This window comes from Rousettus aegyptiacus, unplaced genomic scaffold (genome assembly GCF_014176215.1).
Source record: "Rousettus aegyptiacus isolate mRouAeg1 unplaced genomic scaffold, mRouAeg1.p scaffold_m13_p_12, whole genome shotgun sequence".
Taxonomy (NCBI): domain Eukaryota; kingdom Metazoa; phylum Chordata; class Mammalia; order Chiroptera; family Pteropodidae; genus Rousettus; species Rousettus aegyptiacus.
In genome coordinates this window covers 67,208,228-67,226,230 of record NW_023416287.1, presented here as the reverse complement: position 1 = coordinate 67,226,230, position 18,003 = coordinate 67,208,228, and the positions used below count along the sequence as shown (strand labels likewise).

Sequence of the window (18,003 nt, the reverse complement as noted above, 5' to 3'; positions counted from 1 at the left end):
AGCGCGTAGCAGTCTGCCAGATAACCACTCCCACCCCAAACTCAGTTATTAAAGAGGAAGAGACTGAGGCACCGGAATGCAGGAACTCCAGTGCCAAGAGTGGGCTGTCCCAGGCCAGCATGGGACCCTCTTGTCAGGGCAGCATCTCTGGGGATGGATACTGAAGCAAGCCTACAACTGCCCTGCAAGGTGGTGACTAAGGAGGGACATGATGGGAGGAACAGGAGCACAAGGGTGTAGTCACCATTTTAAAAAGTGAATAGGACCGATGCCCAGGAATCCTTATCTCACTCCCGGCAGTCAGAATTCAAGGAGCAGTGGAACAAGAGCACCTTTATTTCTTCCTGACAGTGAACTATTTCCTTAGAGTAAAACTTGCTAATCTATTTTCTTAAGGAAAAATGTTTTTAAGAGGACACCTCGATAGGAAAAGTGGTCATAAAATTCTCGCTGTCATCTTTTTTATTAGAAACGACCAAAACACAGGAAGCTCTGCAAACACTCTCTGACCTTCACACTTCTGCCCAGCGGCATGCATGCACGCACACCTCGCATGGGTGTAAACCGTGTTCTCCTGCGAAGAAGCACACTGCAGCCATGGTTCCAGCCACCGTGATGGAGGGTCTACATGATGTGGCTCTTACTCAGGGGGTAAATTTCAGATTTCCTCATTATATTAGTCTCCTAGGGTTGTATCAATGTACCACAAAGTGGGTGGCTTAAAACAAGAGGAATTTATTCTCTCGCAGTTTGAGAGAGTAGAAGTCTGATATGGACGTGTCTGCAGAGCCATGCTCTCTCTGAGGGCTCCAGAGGAGGTCTTTACTTGCCTCATCCTTGATTAGTTACTGGCAATCCATGGCATGCCTTGTCTTATAGATGCATCACTCCAACCTCCGCCCTGTCTTCACATGGCTGTCTTCCTCATGCACACACATATACGTCATCATCCCTCATTGTGTGTGTGTCTTTTCCTCTTCTTATAAAGACACCAGTCATACTGGATTAAGGCTCACCCTACTGACCCCATCATAACTTGATTATACCTTCGAGGACCTTATATCCAAATTAGGTCATATTCACAGGTACCGGGGGTGAGGAGGTGTTCAGCATGACTTTTGGGAGGACATTATTCAACCCAAACGAACATCAACCAACCTTGTTCACTAAAGTCATCGCGTAAACCAGCAGCTCTGTGTCGACTCCATCCTTTTCCTCTAGGATTTCCATGATATTTGACCAGGGTATGACCCCTGCAAATAAAGCAAATATCATTAGGAACACAAGTCAACATACCTTATCCAACTCACATCACAGTTTTTCTAAAGACTCTTCATCCAACGATGGTGGTGTATTTCCATTACCAAATTTCAAAGTGTGGCATGTGCTTCTAATTAGATGACAATATACGACATTACCCTTGTCTGCTGGAAAAATTATATTCTTCAGGGTCAGGATGCCTATAAATTAGCTTGAAAAGTTCCCTTTGTATTAAATATGACACTTAAAAAAAAAAAAAGCATTCACGGGCAGCTATTTAAGCCATGAATTTGACTCTCCAAGTGCAGAAGCTCTTGATAAGTATTTTCCATACATTGGCATGCTCTGCTCTGCTTTGATCTCTTGCAAGGAAAGGGGATTTGGGAGGTCTTTATATTCATGCTACAGTAGGCTCCAAGTGAAACATCCATCCAGCAAACATTTGAAGAAGTATATTACCTCTATGTAATCAAGGCACAAATATCGTTTAAGCATCACCCAGGTACAAGCAGCTGGATCCTGTGGGAGGCTGCCCTCAAAAGGTTTATAATCTAATAGAGCAGTTAGACATAAATATAAGAACACCCGTCAGCACAGAGTAAAAGCACCCAAAAGGCAAAGGCACTTAGCTAAGCCTGTCACTCAGCGAGGGAGGTCTCCTGCAGTGTGGATGGTAGTAAGGCCTTAGTGCAGAGGTGGCTCTGCAGGCAAAGGCTCTTGGGTAGTTATTCCCTGGCTCCCGGAGAGAGCAGAAAACCCTTTACGTTCAGGACCACCAAGGCCACAAAGAGGGCATAGCACCCTGATGCAAGTTCCTACGCCTGAGATAAATATTTGAAGTGAAATATTGCTTTGTCCTTACATGATGGTATGGAACATGAAGCTCTTTCCTGCTTTCTCTGTAAAGATCTTAAAGGGATGTTGCTTATTTTTGCTGATAAATGTAAACTCTGAAATAATTGAAAAGCAGTGGCTTCCAAATGCTGGTTCTTGGCTGAGTTATGCCAGGGCTGACTTCCTGGCCTCAAGAACAAAAGCTCCCCAAGAGTAGCAGTGGTATCTGTCTTATCTCTGTGCTCTTAGCACAGTGCCTGGCATACAGCAGGCGCCAAATAAAATGTCAGCCAAATAGTGAATGGAGATCTTGAAGAGGGGAGGAAGTGGGTTAAGTTGGAGCAGTTTAAAAAGAAACAAAGGGTAAATGAAATAAGGAGAGAAGACCAGAGAATTAAAAAAGGAACAGGCACCTACTATAAAATGTGAAAGACTTAGATGTAGCTTGATGCAGAGATCTGTTGGCTCACCTAGCAAGTAAACAGAAAGCCTTTTCCTTTGGCCAAGCTGTCCAGTTGGGCAGAACGAGGCCCGCTTCTATAACCGCTTCGAACTCTGAAAACATGATCCTTCACCTGTTAACGTCTGAATTATCTTCTTGCTGATATTTATCATCAAACTCTTTTGAAGTCCTCACTTGTTTTTCAAACCCCAGCAAAACCACCATTTCTGCCCTCAGTACAGTGAATCGATGTGGTCAGTGGGTCTTGGGTCTCACTGTCCAAGCTCAGTTCAAGCACTGTAAGTGCCTCAGCTTGTGTTTATAATGAGGGAAACTTCTATTATTACCACCTGGCACCGAACCTCAGCAGAAAACACTTGTTCCAGTGGGTTACTGATGAGTGGTTGAAAGGAAGACTACGTAGGAGAGAAAGCACTGAAGCTAAGAATTTCCAGTGGTGCTAGTGGGCCCAGAACTGCTTCCTGCTTGCATATTTTGGAGCCAAAGATGCCAAACATAGCCTAGGGAAAGGCCATGAAGAGAAGGCAGGCATCTTGGAGAGAGGGAGGTGGCAAGATTATAGCCTCTCTCTAACAGACAGGCACACTTGTGTACCATTTTATCCTTTATAATAAAAACACTCAAACACTGGCTTAATTTAACTGAAAAATGTGTCCATCAGCTGTGATATCTGATTCTCTCATTCCCATTTAAATATTTCAAATCTGGAAACTTGGATATATTTGTATACTGTCGGGATGAATGTTCATTCTCCTTTGACTGATTGGGGACCCCAAAATGAGAAATATTTCGAAGAATGAAGGCAAAGGGGAGGAAACATTTTGATCCAATACAAACAGCCTCGCAGGGCTCAAGGTGGTCTACATTAAGCACCACGGGTTGCAACTTTCCTAGGAGCTGCCACCTGCCAGAACTAAGTGACCCAGTTCACCCTAGCACCACCTTTGCTTGCTCTATACAGTTGTTATTGGTGTAGTGGGGAGGGATGAGGGAGAGGTCCTGTTTTAGAATCGTAAACCGTATGATCTTACCCCTTAACATAACAGAGAAAGAAACTGAGCACCAGAGCAGAGGAATGAATGAACGGTGGCTCAGGAAATACATTTACATTGCAGTGATTATATCAGCTTTATAGGATGGCTGTGAGGTATCATCGAGAGAAAGCACTTTGACTTTTTGCCTTAGCCGTGATGGTGTATAATACAAAACAATAATTTCCTTCATCGTGATCCTCTGTCTCTCTCCAACTCCACCCCCAAACACTGCAGTATAGTCTGTAAGAGCCTGTATTTTTCTCTGATGTTTCAAGCACATAGTTGGTACTTAAATATTTCTTGAGTAAATTAGTTGTATGTGAGAAATGCTTAGCATAGTGTCTGTTACATGTTAGGCACCAGACTATCAGTAGCTCTAAGTGTAATGGCGATTGGGGCTGGTGATGATACCCATGCTTACCCACATACCTTCTACAAGGCTCCCAGGCCAGTCCTCTCTTCCCACCAAACCACAGTACTTTTCTGTTAAGCCAGAACAAATTGCTCAATTCTTCCCCACCCCCACCCCTTAACTACCTCCTAGGTTTCTATAATAAACACCAAAGATAATAAGATATTTAGCACAATGCCTTCTACACAAGTTGGTCTGACACTCAAACAGAAGGTTCTCATAGTATGTTCCATGTCTTTCAACACAATTGATAAACACACTTCACATATATATTTCAGCTATAAATAATTGAAATCAAGCTTGAGTTCTGTCAACCCCTGACTTCTACCATGCTTTGTACATTCTTTACAGATCAATACATTTTCTAGCAGCAGTCAGAGACGGGACAGCTTAAAAGAATGGCTGGATTTTTTCTCCCTGTTAATCATGTGTGATACACATGTTTAAGAATTATGTCATATCTCATCACCTCACATGCAAATGAAAAATTGAAATTTCTTCAAAAGCAGTGCTGAACCAAGTTAGCGCTGACTCACGATTTATGACTGAAATTTCAAAACAGATTACCCAGTCTGGTCACTTGCCCCACCCTCTGTCTGAGAGGCAAACCCAGATAGTCAGAGGGAAGGGCACCCTTCCCAGGGATGCAGAGTGTTCTGAACCCATTTCCTGTCAATCACCACAGGGGAAATCTCAAGGAAAGGAGGTCTCGGATGATGGTTGAGTGAGAATGCAGAGCCCTCTCTAGGGCTTCCTTAAGCACTCACTGCCTTTCTCTCTTCCTGCCAGGCTCTGACCACCAGAAAGAAAATGTGACTCTATCCAAGCAAAAGAGGCGATGACCCAGCAGACAGAGCAGACAGATGTGTCTACTTTAACTTTTTTTTTTTTTTAACAAATTGGGACAAGATGGTCATCTTTTTATCTTGAGATAGAGACTGAGTACTGCACAGAGCCTCTGTGTCATGCCCCAGACACTAGCTCGAATGAACCTTTCGATTCCAGCCCCTGAGCAAGTGTCTATTGCCTAGATAATGAGGGGCATTTTTAGTTTTCATTAATTCATAAATATTTATTAGTCCCTGTAATGGATTCAGACCCCTCGACTTTTATCCCTGCTGCCTAACTGGCCCACTCTTGGCCAAAGGGCAAACCATCCATGCTCATAAAATGAACCCTTCTGTTTAACCCCATGCGTAATGTTTATAAAGCACCCAGGGGAATTTATTCTGGGACAACTTTATTTGCTGTTGGTGGTAGTCATTTTTGAGGACCCGTAGCTTACCTGTTGGTTTTCTTTGTTGATTCTTTAAACCTAACAGTTTTCATCATCCAAAAGAATTCCTTGCTATTAAAAAAAAAAAAAAAGTCTATACTGCAACATACCCATTCTCCTATCCCCCTGAGGACTATGTCTAAAGCCACTAGATGAATAAAATTTATGGCTTATTTATAAACTTGTGCACAACAGACATGCTCAGGTGGCCCTCCGGCACCTCTGCCTAACCTCTCACCCACTGAGAAGGGAGTAGGGAGCTGCTTCCAAACCTGCTGGTGGAAACACACCTGGAAGCCCTGTTGCTCTCTGCAAATACCATGACATGTTTATATGGTTAATTCCATCATAGGGTTCAGGAACAATTTTACCAGCAGTAAAATAGGATGATGTTATTTGCATGCATTATAAAATTATGGCCAAGACCACACATGTCCATAGAGAAATATGATATTGAACCACATGGGATAAGCTACAGCTGAGATTTTCAATTAGTGTTATTCCTTTTTTTTACCCCAGCTGCTAGTGTTCAATAGTTCCAAAAAGAAATTTGATAGGCAAAATGCCATGTAGTATGCAATTCATTAGCTTCTTTAATCGATTAATTAATTAATTATTTTTTTTGCAAATTGTGAAATGATGGGCATCATTTTGTCATGGGCGCGAGACTGAGTACAGCAGAGAGCCTTTGGCTGGGCTAGTAGATAGAGTCTTGGATATGCGTGTCACGCCTTGAGTTTACCTCAGGATCAGTTCTCTACCCCCACAACATGCCCTTGGTGAAATGTGAAGTCCACAGAAGGAAACTCTGAGCTCTCAACTCAACAAAGTGAAAGCGCAACTCAGGGTCATGAGAAGGCTGTCCCCTCGAACACGGCCCCCATGACAAGGGCCCATGGGTTATCTGAAATTCAGGACAGGAAAATGAAGAGTCCATTCATCATCCAAAAGTAATCGCCAAGTTGGGGGATGGAGCATGACTCCCCCGAGAATGAATGGATCCGCCTTGCTGTTTTTCCAAACACCCACCTTTGGCCCTAAACCTCATTCACTGGCCTTGGAAGCACCAGTGCTAGTTTCTTTTTTTAAAATTATTTATTATTATTCATGCCTACAGCGCCTGGTCTTCCTAGGTGGTCTCCCATCCAATTACTAACCAGGTCTTCCTAGGTGGTCTCCCATCCAAGTACTAACCCTGCTTAGCTTCCAAGATCAGACATTGGGCTTGTTCAGGCTGGCATGACCGTAGACCGTGGACCATGGCTCCACTGGGGCGTGAACCCAGAACCTTCTGCGTGTAAAGCAGATGTGCTAACTGCTACACTATGGATCCACGTCCAATAAAGTATTTTTACATTAAGGTATATATAGTACTTTTATTAGGCATCTGCTATTGTACACTCAAGAGACTATAGTATAATTCCAACATAACTTTTTACATGCACTTGGAAACCAAAAAATTCACGTGACTTGCTTTATTGTGATACTTTATTGCAGTGCTCTGGACCCAAATCTGCGATATCTCTGAGGTATATCAGTATAGGTAAATTAATTTAAATATGTTATGTAGCAAAATATAAAAATATGCAGTTCTATATTTATCAATTTCTTATAACTGTCTTGATTCACCTAATTTTGGAATGTCTCTCTTTTCCTAGAAAATCCAAAATATGTGTCCGCAGAAAACAGCATTTTTCCTTTCTCCCCAGCACAACGAGACCTTAACCCTTTACCTAAAGAGAGAAATTGTTGTTAGGAAAATGTTGGTAAAATGGCTTCTTCTTTAAGTCTTTGTGGAGATGATCATGGTAACAGTAACGTCCTACTAGAGAACAAAACCAAAAAATTTTTTCAAAAGGACAAAACAAAACAAAACCCGCCAACATCTTAGCTTTAGGGTTCACAATATCACAGGGAACACGGTGTGTTGCGCACTAAACCAGATCCGAGGCTGATTCTTCATTGAGTGTGCAGGGCAGGTCTGCCTGCTGTGGGCCAGCTGGGTGCCGAGACACCAAGAGGAACAGGCGCCCTGCCCGTGAGCATGGCGCTCACTCAGAGAGACAGGCAAAGACGACAGCACAGCAGAGAAAAGGAGCGCACGAGGGCTTTGAGAGCACATGGTCATCTGACCCAAGGGACGGAGGACGTGGTGCAGGCCAAGTGGGAAATGGGGGTAGCAGATGGACAGGGGCTAGATGGTTCAGAGTCAGGTGAAGGGCCTGGACCTAACCTGTGGGCACTGGAAGCCATCGTCACTGTATTAGAGACTAATGTGATCACATTTGTGTTTTAAAAGAATCCTCCAATAGCAGAAGCCAGGGTAGCACTTTGGGGAGGCAAGGGACACAGATGGTAAGGGCCCCCAGGAGAGAAGGGGCACGAGATGAAGGGAGGAAGGGGGAAACATCTAGGGGTCCGAGCTGATACAGCGTGGTTGAGGGGAGGAAGGAGCCAAGGCAACCCAGACGAGATGGGAAAAGAGGAGAAGGACCTGGCCCTGTGTGTTTAGTGACAGGGGCTGGAGAAGGGGCATAAAGACAAGCTCAGGGACAGGACTGCCCTGGGGATGAGTGCTTTTCTTTCTCTGGCAAACCACATTCTGTCCTTAATCGCAGTATACTTACTATCCTAAAAAATATGTTTCCTGCAGTGGGAGGTCCACATAAAGGGAATTCTCAATTCCATTTTGAACATGTAAAAAGTGGATGCCTTTTTTCATCAGGCATTTTTACTGTGACTAAATAAGGGAGCAGAGACCACTCACCTCTTTTTGTATCAACAGCAGAGACAGCCTGAATCAGAAGAGGTGCATTTGACTCTGAGTACTCCACAAAGACGAGCAGCAGCTTCAGGGCTGTCTTCACCACCAGGCGGAACTGCACAGGGAAGATGAACCATCACACAGCTGCAGACACAGTCATGTAGGCACAAAGGCAGCATCTCTTAACAGCAGTTGGCACTCAGGGCTTGCTTCAGCCCAGGTGCTCTTCTTAATGATTACACAGATTCCTCCACTGCAATCCTTTAATGCAGGGGTCCCAAACCCCCAGGCTGCAGATGGGTACTGGCCCATGGCCTGTTAGGAACTGGGCTGTACAGCAGGAGGTGAGCAGCAGCCCGAGTGAAGCTTCATCTGTTTTTGCAGCCACTCCCCAGCATCACGGCCTCAGCTCCATCTCAGATCATTGGGCATTAGATTCTCATAGGAACACTGGTCCCTGGTACCAAAAAGGTTGGGAACCACTGCTCCAATGGGTATTAGAATTATCCCATTGCACAGATCAGGGCAAGAGTACCCTGCCCAAGAACATACCCCTAAAATAGAATCAGAATTCAAACGCAGGGCCTTTGGTCCCAGAGCTCGCACCCAGCGGTCTCTTAACATCCCTAGCAGCGGTTGCTGAATCAGGTACAGTGGTCCCCCTTTATCTGTGGGGGACAAGTTCCAAGGTCCTCAGTGGACACCTGAAACCCTACATATACTTTGTTTTTTCCTATACATACACACCTATTATAAAATTTAACTTATAAATTAGGCACAGTAAGAGATTACTTATAATAAAACAGGCAACTATAATTATATACTGTAATAAAAGTTAAGTGAATGTGGCCTTTTTCTCAAAGTATGCTACACTGTATTTTTTGTGATGATGCGAGATGATATAATGTGACATAGTGAGCTACAGTGAGGGGAATGAGGCCGAAAGAGAGCTCTCGATTTTTACCAACGGCCGTTCCATCCCACCTACCATTCCCATCCTGTTCCTCGCACAGTCCCCATCTCGGTCCAAGGCCACGCCATCCACTGAGTGGGAAGCGGGGGTCACCCAGACTTCTTTCACCCATTCTCACAACAGATCCATCCGCCAGTGCTGACAGAACTTTAAGAGCTGTCCTGTCTCCATCCACCTCTCCATCTCCCTGTCCACCCTGGACCACTGTGAGAGCCTGCTAAGTACATCCAGCTTTGTACCCCTTAAGTCCATTCTCCAAATAGCAGCCAGAGTGGCTACTACATTCTCAACCCTCGGATCATTCTGCATCGCATTCAAGATACAATCCACTCCTGCAGGTTTTATGTCCTTGTCTCTGGAGAGGTCTCTGATCTCCTTCCCTCCTGCCCAGTGTGCTCCAATCATCAATCAATCAATGCATGACCCTCACCTTCATTATCTTTCTTTAGTCATGTGACTATATGTTTTTAACTTTCTGAAGCTTGTTCGTGATTCAGAACTTCTCATTGGCTAGTCCTAACCAGCCATCATAGAAATGACCTTTTCCTGTCCTTCAGATCGGGAAATGCCTTCCTGACTACTTCATCTAAAGGAGCCTCTTGGTCATGCTCATATCATCCTGTTTTATTTTCTTCACATCATTAACCATGACCAGAAATTGCTACAAACACATTTGGTCACCTGATATCACTTTGTTGTCCCCAACTAGAACATAGGCCACCTGGTGGCAGAGGTGTAATATCCTGGAGACAGCTTTGTCCTGGAGGAGCTGCTCAGTCAGTGTTGTGCATGAAGGGCAGGCCGGCATGCCCTTTTCGCTGAGGCTGCTTCTTCAAATCCATCCCCCTTACAATGCACAGAGCAAGCCACCTCGGCCTCAGCTTCATTTCCTCATCCCATCAGAGTCCTCAGCAAAGCAGAGGCCTCTGCATCATCACCCTGTGGACAACCAGTGCCTTGGACTTCCACTCTCATGGTTATGTCCTTTCCACACTGGGAATTGAATTCTTTGAAGGGCTTTGAACTCTTGAAAGCATTTTCGCTTTCATAACTTGAGTCCCGCATTTGGTCCTTTGCTCCCTGAATTCCAGAGTATTTTCCTCTGCAACTGCAAGGTTGCGGGTAGGAGGGGAAGGCATGGCATGACTACGCATGGTATCTTCATACATTTAGAGCTGAAGAAATTTCTTCAAGTAAATAAAACACCCAACAAGTCCAGGCTTGGCAACTTCGTTAGTGGGCGGACTGTCATTATGTGGTTTAAGCCTTCTCGGTGCCTTCCTGGGAAAGAACCTGGCTGCTGTCCAACCCCACTCCCCCATTAGCTGGTCTCAGCAGGGGCTCCCTTATGCCCATCAAGGTTCCTTCTGACCATCTCTGTGGTCGCGGGGCCTTGGTCCCAGGCACCCAAACCCCTTAGCCACTATCCCTTACTAGGCTCTCTAATTAAGAAACCATTGTTTTCTAGCAAATCTTTTCCTATTGCTCTCAACATGCCTATTCATGTCTTCTCTGCTGCTGTAAAGACTTTGTTTGGAGCTCTTTTGGCACCGTGATTAAAAAAAAAAAAAAAAACACCTCAAACTCTTCTGATTCATAATTTAAGGTTTCTGTAAATTTAGCTTCACTGAAGTCTAAGTTTAAGTTTCTGTATGTTCAGAAGACTTGTATAAAATTAATAACAAACATATTAGACAGATAAATCACTTTAGAAAAAAGAATTAGAACATTAACTTTAAGGAAATACATGATATCAACCACAAACATGTCCTAACTAATCATCAAAATGAATTCAGCAGGACTTCTCCTCTGAAATGCTTCACTAGCCTTACTGCATAGACTTGAGTAATAAAAACATGTTACTTCAAAAGATATCTGCATCAATCCCTCATTTATCCAGAAATCACTTAATTTGATGGAATGAAGTCAAAACTCTTCAAAGCATTGATCGGCCGTAATGAAGGCCATACATCCGTTCCTTCCAGTCTAAACACACTGCTTATCTCGAAGCTCTTTAAAATCTGTACTTGGTGCCACTTGCGCTTCTCTTAAATACATTCTAATAAGAGTGGCTATTGAAACTCCCACCCGCACCCACTGAGAAGGGGCAACCCAGAGGCCAGGAGAGGCAGGCCCACCACGGCCACAAGAGTAAGAATCATGAGAAAACGTGTAGAAACAAGCTGCCAACACGCACACCTCTGTGTGGCTCAGATGCTGAAGGATCCTCAAAGGGACATGGTACTGTCACTCCAATCTGAATTATCCGATTTTCAGTTCTGTCTGGTGCTGTTTCATGTTCTAATGGAGAGTTTCATTGCAATGACTTACAGGCTCAGACACCTGCTCATCTGTCTAGCATCGAGGGAAATCAATAAGCATAGATTATCATTGATATGGAAGATCAATCACTTGGGAAGATAAAGCAACCAGTCACGAAAGAGTTAAACAGATGCAGGGCAACAAGGAGTCAGCCTCAGAATCAGTGGTCCAAAGACAAACGAGCTGATGATGTAGAGAATGCAGATTCCTACAACTGGATGTCCTGAGTGGTCACTTGCTAAGGCCATTGCTGAAAGAATTCAGAGCCTGGATTAGCGTGGACAGGCTGACCCCATTTAAGGTCCCTCCCCATCCCAAGATGCTCTGCTTCTTCTTTCAACAATGTCTTCAGCACCTTCCAGACACTCAGCACCCAGGGAGATCTGTGAGTGAGGAAGGAAGCTACGGCCCTGCCTTCAAGGAAGTAGTCTTCTAAGTGCCGAGAGAGGACCCGGAATACCTCCACACAACGTGAGCATGTTCCCTCACGAGAGCCCCTCAGAGCCAGGTCACTGAGGACAGAAAGCCCATCCCAGGGGACAGCACTTCCAGTGGGGCAGCCACCCCTTTGGGCTTCCATGGAGCAAGAGAGTTGTTTGACAACCTTTGGGTTCACAGATGATTCCACTTCCTTAAGGCTGGAGGAAACACAGTGGGGATCTAGATTCAGTGTTTGGCTACATGTTACCACCTTTTCATGTAATTACATTCTAGGAAATGCTAGTATTCTATTTTAATGCCGTCCATTCTAATAAATTATGCTTCGTATTGCTATAAAACATGCAGCTAAATGACAATATATAACAGGACTCAAAGACAAGCCCTTTGTCTGAGGGAAGGCTAGGAACACGCGGCCAGCTGTGAATTGTTGTGCTTTCCTTATGTATTTAGCACATTTAGGGGCAACTAGGCTGAACTGCACTTTCTGCTGCAGCTCTCCACTTGCACTCTCTGTTCCCACTCGGCATGAAACAGAGGCACAGGTCCTCAGAGGAACAGAGATGCCTCTGATGCAGGGATGTACCATTTGTCAGGTCAGACCTCAGGCAAGGGACTAAGCCTCCAGACTGCGTAAACAACTCGGGGTTCCAATGTCACCTCTCTGCCAGGCAAGCAAGAATGCAGGGCAGGGGGAAGGTGTCAACACAGTGCTTTGTTAGTTTTTTTGTTTGTTTGTTGTTAATGTTCTGGGTCAACCCACAGGGAGGGTGTGGAGCCAGCCTTTACATACAGAACCTGGGTGTCTAGGTTTTACATAAAATGTAAATACCAGATGTATGGAAAAAGAAATAAAAAGCAATTTTCCTCAATAATTTTGTTCTGAAAAGCAAACTGGAACTCCCTTCATGTTTTATTGTACTAAGAGAAACCCAAGAGCTATTCTTAGCATGTCAAATATGCTGCTTATTAAGTAGAAATACAAAAATTCCAAAAAAATCTCCAAATTCCTACTCCTCTTCTAAAAGTTCAACAACCATAAAAAGAAAAACAATTTCCAGACCTCAGAATTTAAATTACAAAAAGGGTTAGAAAGCATGCTTCATTCTATTTGTTTTATTCCACTAAAATATATATACATTTATTTATTATAGAAGTAGATTCTGGTTATTAAAACTAAATTAGAAATTGATAAGATAACAATCTATAAAATTTTGCAACTGTTTTCAAGCTTACCAGAATTAATAATATCCTGAATATTTTGACAACAAAAAATTTTTAAGAGACTTAAGAACTTATCTTTAAGAACTTTTCAATTAAGCACTTCATTCAAATGACATATACTTAAGCTCAGAATGGTCACGAATACCTCAGATTCTGAATCTCTCATCTTCTAAAATGTTGTCTATAAAATGAGTTGGGCCTTTTCAGAAATGAAGTATGGGCCCAAATATATTACTTGAGTACAAAACTCTGGGTCTTGGCTTTCAGGTGCCACTGAAGAAGTGTAGACAGCAGGGTTAGCCCATCTGCCAAGACAGAAAGTCACCTGTGCTATGTGCTATGACCTCAGGACTGGTGGCCGACCTGCTCATGACCTGATACAATTTGCAGAAACAGAACCAGCTTTGTGATTAATGTAGTAGCCAAATGCAAGGCTGGGAACCCCTGACATTTTTACTAGTTAATGGATAGGAAATCTTGCAGAATGTAAAATACAGCAGATGATTCAAAAAATAATTAAAATAAATGTCAAAATAAATAATACTACAAGTGAACATTTTCTTCAACAGAGATAAGATTCTAGGGCTTAGTTGGATGTTTCTTTAAAAAATAATGACAAAGTGTACAAGATCAGAAACTATGCACTTTGCTAACATTCTCTTAGGACACTCAATATAATTATGAAGAGGCAGGTAACATAGGTAGCATAAGTACAATAGGGAACACCTTGATAGTATTTGCAAAATGAAGGAGGAAAATCAACAACATTGGGTACTTTTCCAATTAGTGTCATCCCCATTTTCAGATGCAAAATCTCATGTCCTAGGAGGTTATGTAACTTGTCACATAGCTAATTTCTGAAGGAAGTCAAAGAAAAACACAGGACAATCTGATTCTTTCTGCTGAACTATGGGGAACCTCATCTTTCCCTCTAGTGCAAAAACTTAAGCCTTGGGGAAAATGTGACAAATATTCTTTTCCAAGCAATAATCAAGGTTAAAGAACTTTCTTAAGTGAATAACCAGCCCTGGGCACATGATAGTAGACGACGCCGAAGCCTCAGGCATGAATGTGCTGTTAGCATGGGTTTGGCAGCCAGCTCACATCTCCTCAGAGTGGATAGAGAGTAGTTAGCAGCTGAATGCTGGCAGGTTGAGAAAGGCTATGGGGACAGCGGTCAGCAGCCTGGCAAAGGCAAACCTGAGCCTGCAGGGCCACTCTGGAGTGGCTCCCAGAAGCCTTCACTTCTTCCAGTTTTGCAGTCCCTCCACTTCTCCTAGAACATCTCCCAAGGAAAAGCACACGGGTACCCTGGGGGTTTTGCATCACCTCAAACATTCTATTAGCACCACCCATCCCCATCCTTTCTCCAGCTGCCAGAATACAGCTGCTAGTCCTTGATCACTTGGTCTAAAAAGGCAGAAGGGTCAAAGCCCCACCCCCCGCTCCTGCTTCTCCTGTCCCCAGGATCTGGTGTATATAAATTAGCAAACCGCCATTCTGGTTTATCCATAAGCCTCTTGAGAGTTGAGGAACCACAGATCAGCTCCCTGAATAGATTGAAGAAACTTTTCCAGCCCTGTGGCTGGACCGTGGGGTTCCCTCAGCCTGCTAGTCCCCGGAAAATTTGACCCAAACTCTTGGTCTCTTTCTCTGACATCTTCCTGAAACAATAACCAGTAAAATTTCCTTCCCCCCACCCTCTTCTATTGACATTATCCTCACCTGGGGACATCAGAGAGCTCAAATAAGTGAAAATTAGGTTTCGGGGTATAACAGCCAATAGCCAGTAGAAAAGCAACAGCCCTTAAGGGGAAGCTGGCTCTTTGTATTCACAATGTCTTTAACACAAATATTAATGAATGTGCTATTATAATTCATGGAATTTTAAAAATCTTACCTAATGAAATGTTGATAAACATGGAAAAAATTCAAACACAACATCATTCACTAAATGTTTCATGAAACTAGAAATAATGAAGCTCTTTAAATATCACACAGAAACAGAAGCAATGTGATTATTTAATAATATAAGAAAAGCCAAATAAATTACAGTTCATTTGTATGGCTGTATGTCTTTAAAATATTAAAATGAAACAGAAAAATGCTTATATTTAGAGTTAACTATGTAAGAAAAATTTAAAGGAAAATCAGAAGGCAATGTATAGTTAAAAATCTTTATATATCATTTCAGGTGATTTTTACTTTACTTTTTTGTAGTTCTAAAGTTTTATACAAGAGTATACATTACACTTACAATCATAAAAAAGTTCAGTAAAAGTTTTAAAAGGTTATTTTTAATATCAAGATTTCATATTACAACCAATAAATTTTAGCTGTTTTTTCATCAATGCTATCATAACTACATAATGAAAATTAGTTTTAATCTAAATTTCTATTAATAAAATACATAATTTAATAGAATTAAATTCTATTAAATTAAAAGTAATTTGGAAAGATTAAACACAAAAAAATGTAATAGATTTCACTGGTTGAGTAGATTTCATGGTATTAAATATATTGAAAGTGTTTTTAAATCTACAAAATTAGATCTCTGGTTTCTATTTAGAAAGCTGGAAAGAGCATCACTCCAAACCTAACAATAAGAAAAGCCAAATGATCATTAAAATAATAACCTTTCTTGAGCCCATTAGACAGCTGAGATTTCAGGGCAACCAAGAAGACTGAATTCTAAGGGGGACAGCTTTGTTCCCGCCAAGGAAAGATGGGACACCAGTAATAGCTCACCTGAGGCCGAGTAGGCAAGGAAAATAGAGCCACCATACCAAGTAGTAAGAAAAACTCAGATAATAGTTTTAACAAATTGCTAAAGGCCAAGCATGTGCTACCTACCATAAGAGTATGGAACCCCTGGGAACTAGAGACACAAAGGGATTCAGCAGGCTCTCTCCAATGACCAACATGGCACTCATGAAGAAGACTGAGGGTAGAGCTGGAGACCTAAGAATGTCTCCCCAGGATGCAGTCCTGGGGGTGCACAACCAAATTACCAGAGCAACAGCAACAACTCCACAGGATGAGGGAAGCAGTACCCACACCACCTGGGAAGGTGGGAACCACACGCAGAGCCTTCTCCTCTATGAGACAAAAGCCATAGCCACAGGGAAGGGCGGATCTTGTTGTCCCACAGCACAGGTGGTATAGGAGAAGGGACAAGACTACAACTCCTGGGAAAGGGGCAGGAAGCCATTCTGAGGCTGGATCTTTTAAGGTCTCCTCCTCTTGAGGGAGGTACAGGGTCACCGAGATGGCCTCACCCCAAGACCCTGCTAAAACTAATGTGGGAGGAAAAGGACAGAGGAAGTCTAATTTTCCATCCCCAGGCTAGGAAGCACAAAATAACAGTAGTTTATCACTAAGGGAGGGGCAAGAACATGCAGAGAGACCCTCTCTGAGGCTCAGACATGTAGGGAGGTCTAAAGATGAGAGTGAAAAAGGAACATTGAGAAAAACCTTCTGGCAAACCAGCATTTGTCCTTAAGCATGATAATGCTTTAAGAAAGTTGGAAAGTGGTAGTGACTGAAGATAAAAACAGCAACAAACCCAAACCCAGCTCCACTCAGGAGCAGTATTAGAGGCTTGCCCATTTGTAAGCATTAGTACTACTGACCTCAGTCTATACTATCCAATACATGACACCAGGCTTTCAACCAAAAATTACAAGATGTATAAAAAAACAAGAAAGCCCAGAATTCCCACCCGTACTATCAAGAAGCAAAGCAATCAACAAAACCAGACTCTGATTTGACTTAATGTTGTAACCATAAAATTCACCATAATAATATGTTAAAGACCCTAACATAAAGGTAGACAGCATGCATGAACAGATGAGAAATTTCAGCACAGAGAAATGATAAGAAATAGTCAAATGGAAATGTTAGAAATAAAAAGCATGGTAAAAGAGATGAAGAACATGTTCATAAGTTCATCAGAAAGACTCAACACAGCTGAGCAAAGAATCAGTTAACTTAATAAGTCAACATAAATTCCCCAAAATGACACACAATGAGAAAAAAAGAGTGAATAAAAGTTTTACCCATAGAAAACATATTTATTATGCTGGTCGCTGGAAATATTTTAAAGCCTAAAGCTTCCCTTTCCTGGACAGAAGCCAGATGCAAGATCTTAAGGAGTATCCTATTAAAGGTAAAATGATGCTAATGAAGGTACTCATCTCTACTTCCTAATGTAAACATCCAAAAATACAGAGATTAAAAGCTTTGGGAAATTATATAACTTAAGTGATCATACAACTGCTGTTCATTAAAGTGAGAACAGGAGTTCAGATCATCATGCGTATCAAGACAAACTGTATTTCGTTTTTTACATGTGCATGTGTCAATTAAAAGAATCCTTTCTAATACTACTAAGAACTGAGCATAATATTTGATGCTCAGAGAATTTACAACGTAGGGACCTCAAACAATGCAAAGTTAAAATGAGTAAACCTTAAGACAACAGGGAGTTGCCAAAAGTCTACAAAAAGTTAATGATCCCAATCTTCAGAAAAGGATTAAAGGTGAAGTCCCACAAATATATCCCATACTTTACTAAACCCACTCTTGATCCCTGGCAATATGCTCCAGAGGATTTGGGGATGAACATCTCATGAGCACTTAGAAAAGAGAGGAAAACACCCAGCATCAGCAGTTTGCAGATGAATAGGTCCTGGCAAGCTGAACGCATCTTCTTTTTATAAGAGTTTGACTGGCAGACTTGTGGGAAAAGAGTTGTTAGCACACGACACTGGGGACTTAAATGCTGGTACAATGCTCAGTGTTTTATAGACTCTTCACTATTATTATCCCCATTTTATAGATTATTATCTCCATTTTAAAGATGAAAAGATAGTCCACTTAAAGGATCACATAGATGTGTTTGACCCTAAAGCTCTGCACTTACCACCCGAGGAGCATACCCTGACCTCAGGAAGCCTTTGGCAACTCATTGAAGAAATGAGGCTGGATATGCCAAAATGATC

The 18,003-nt window shown here is 42.5% G+C and overlaps 1 protein-coding gene across 12 annotated transcripts in view; it reads right to left on the bottom strand.

The window, feature by feature from the left end:
* The window catches only part of FHOD3 (formin homology 2 domain containing 3), a 413,611-nt gene that overhangs the window by 149,692 nt on the left and 245,916 nt on the right, over window positions 1-18,003 (bottom strand). For all 12 annotated transcript variants that reach the window (XM_036229056.1, XM_036229058.1, XM_036229060.1 and 9 more), the window contains exons 7-8: window positions 8,047-8,158; window positions 1,159-1,253 (exon numbers count right to left, since the gene is read on the bottom strand). In XM_036229056.1, the coding sequence (XP_036084949.1) occupies window positions 1,159-1,253; window positions 8,047-8,158 (207 nt within the window). The remainder of the gene's footprint in view (window positions 1-1,158; window positions 1,254-8,046; window positions 8,159-18,003) is intronic.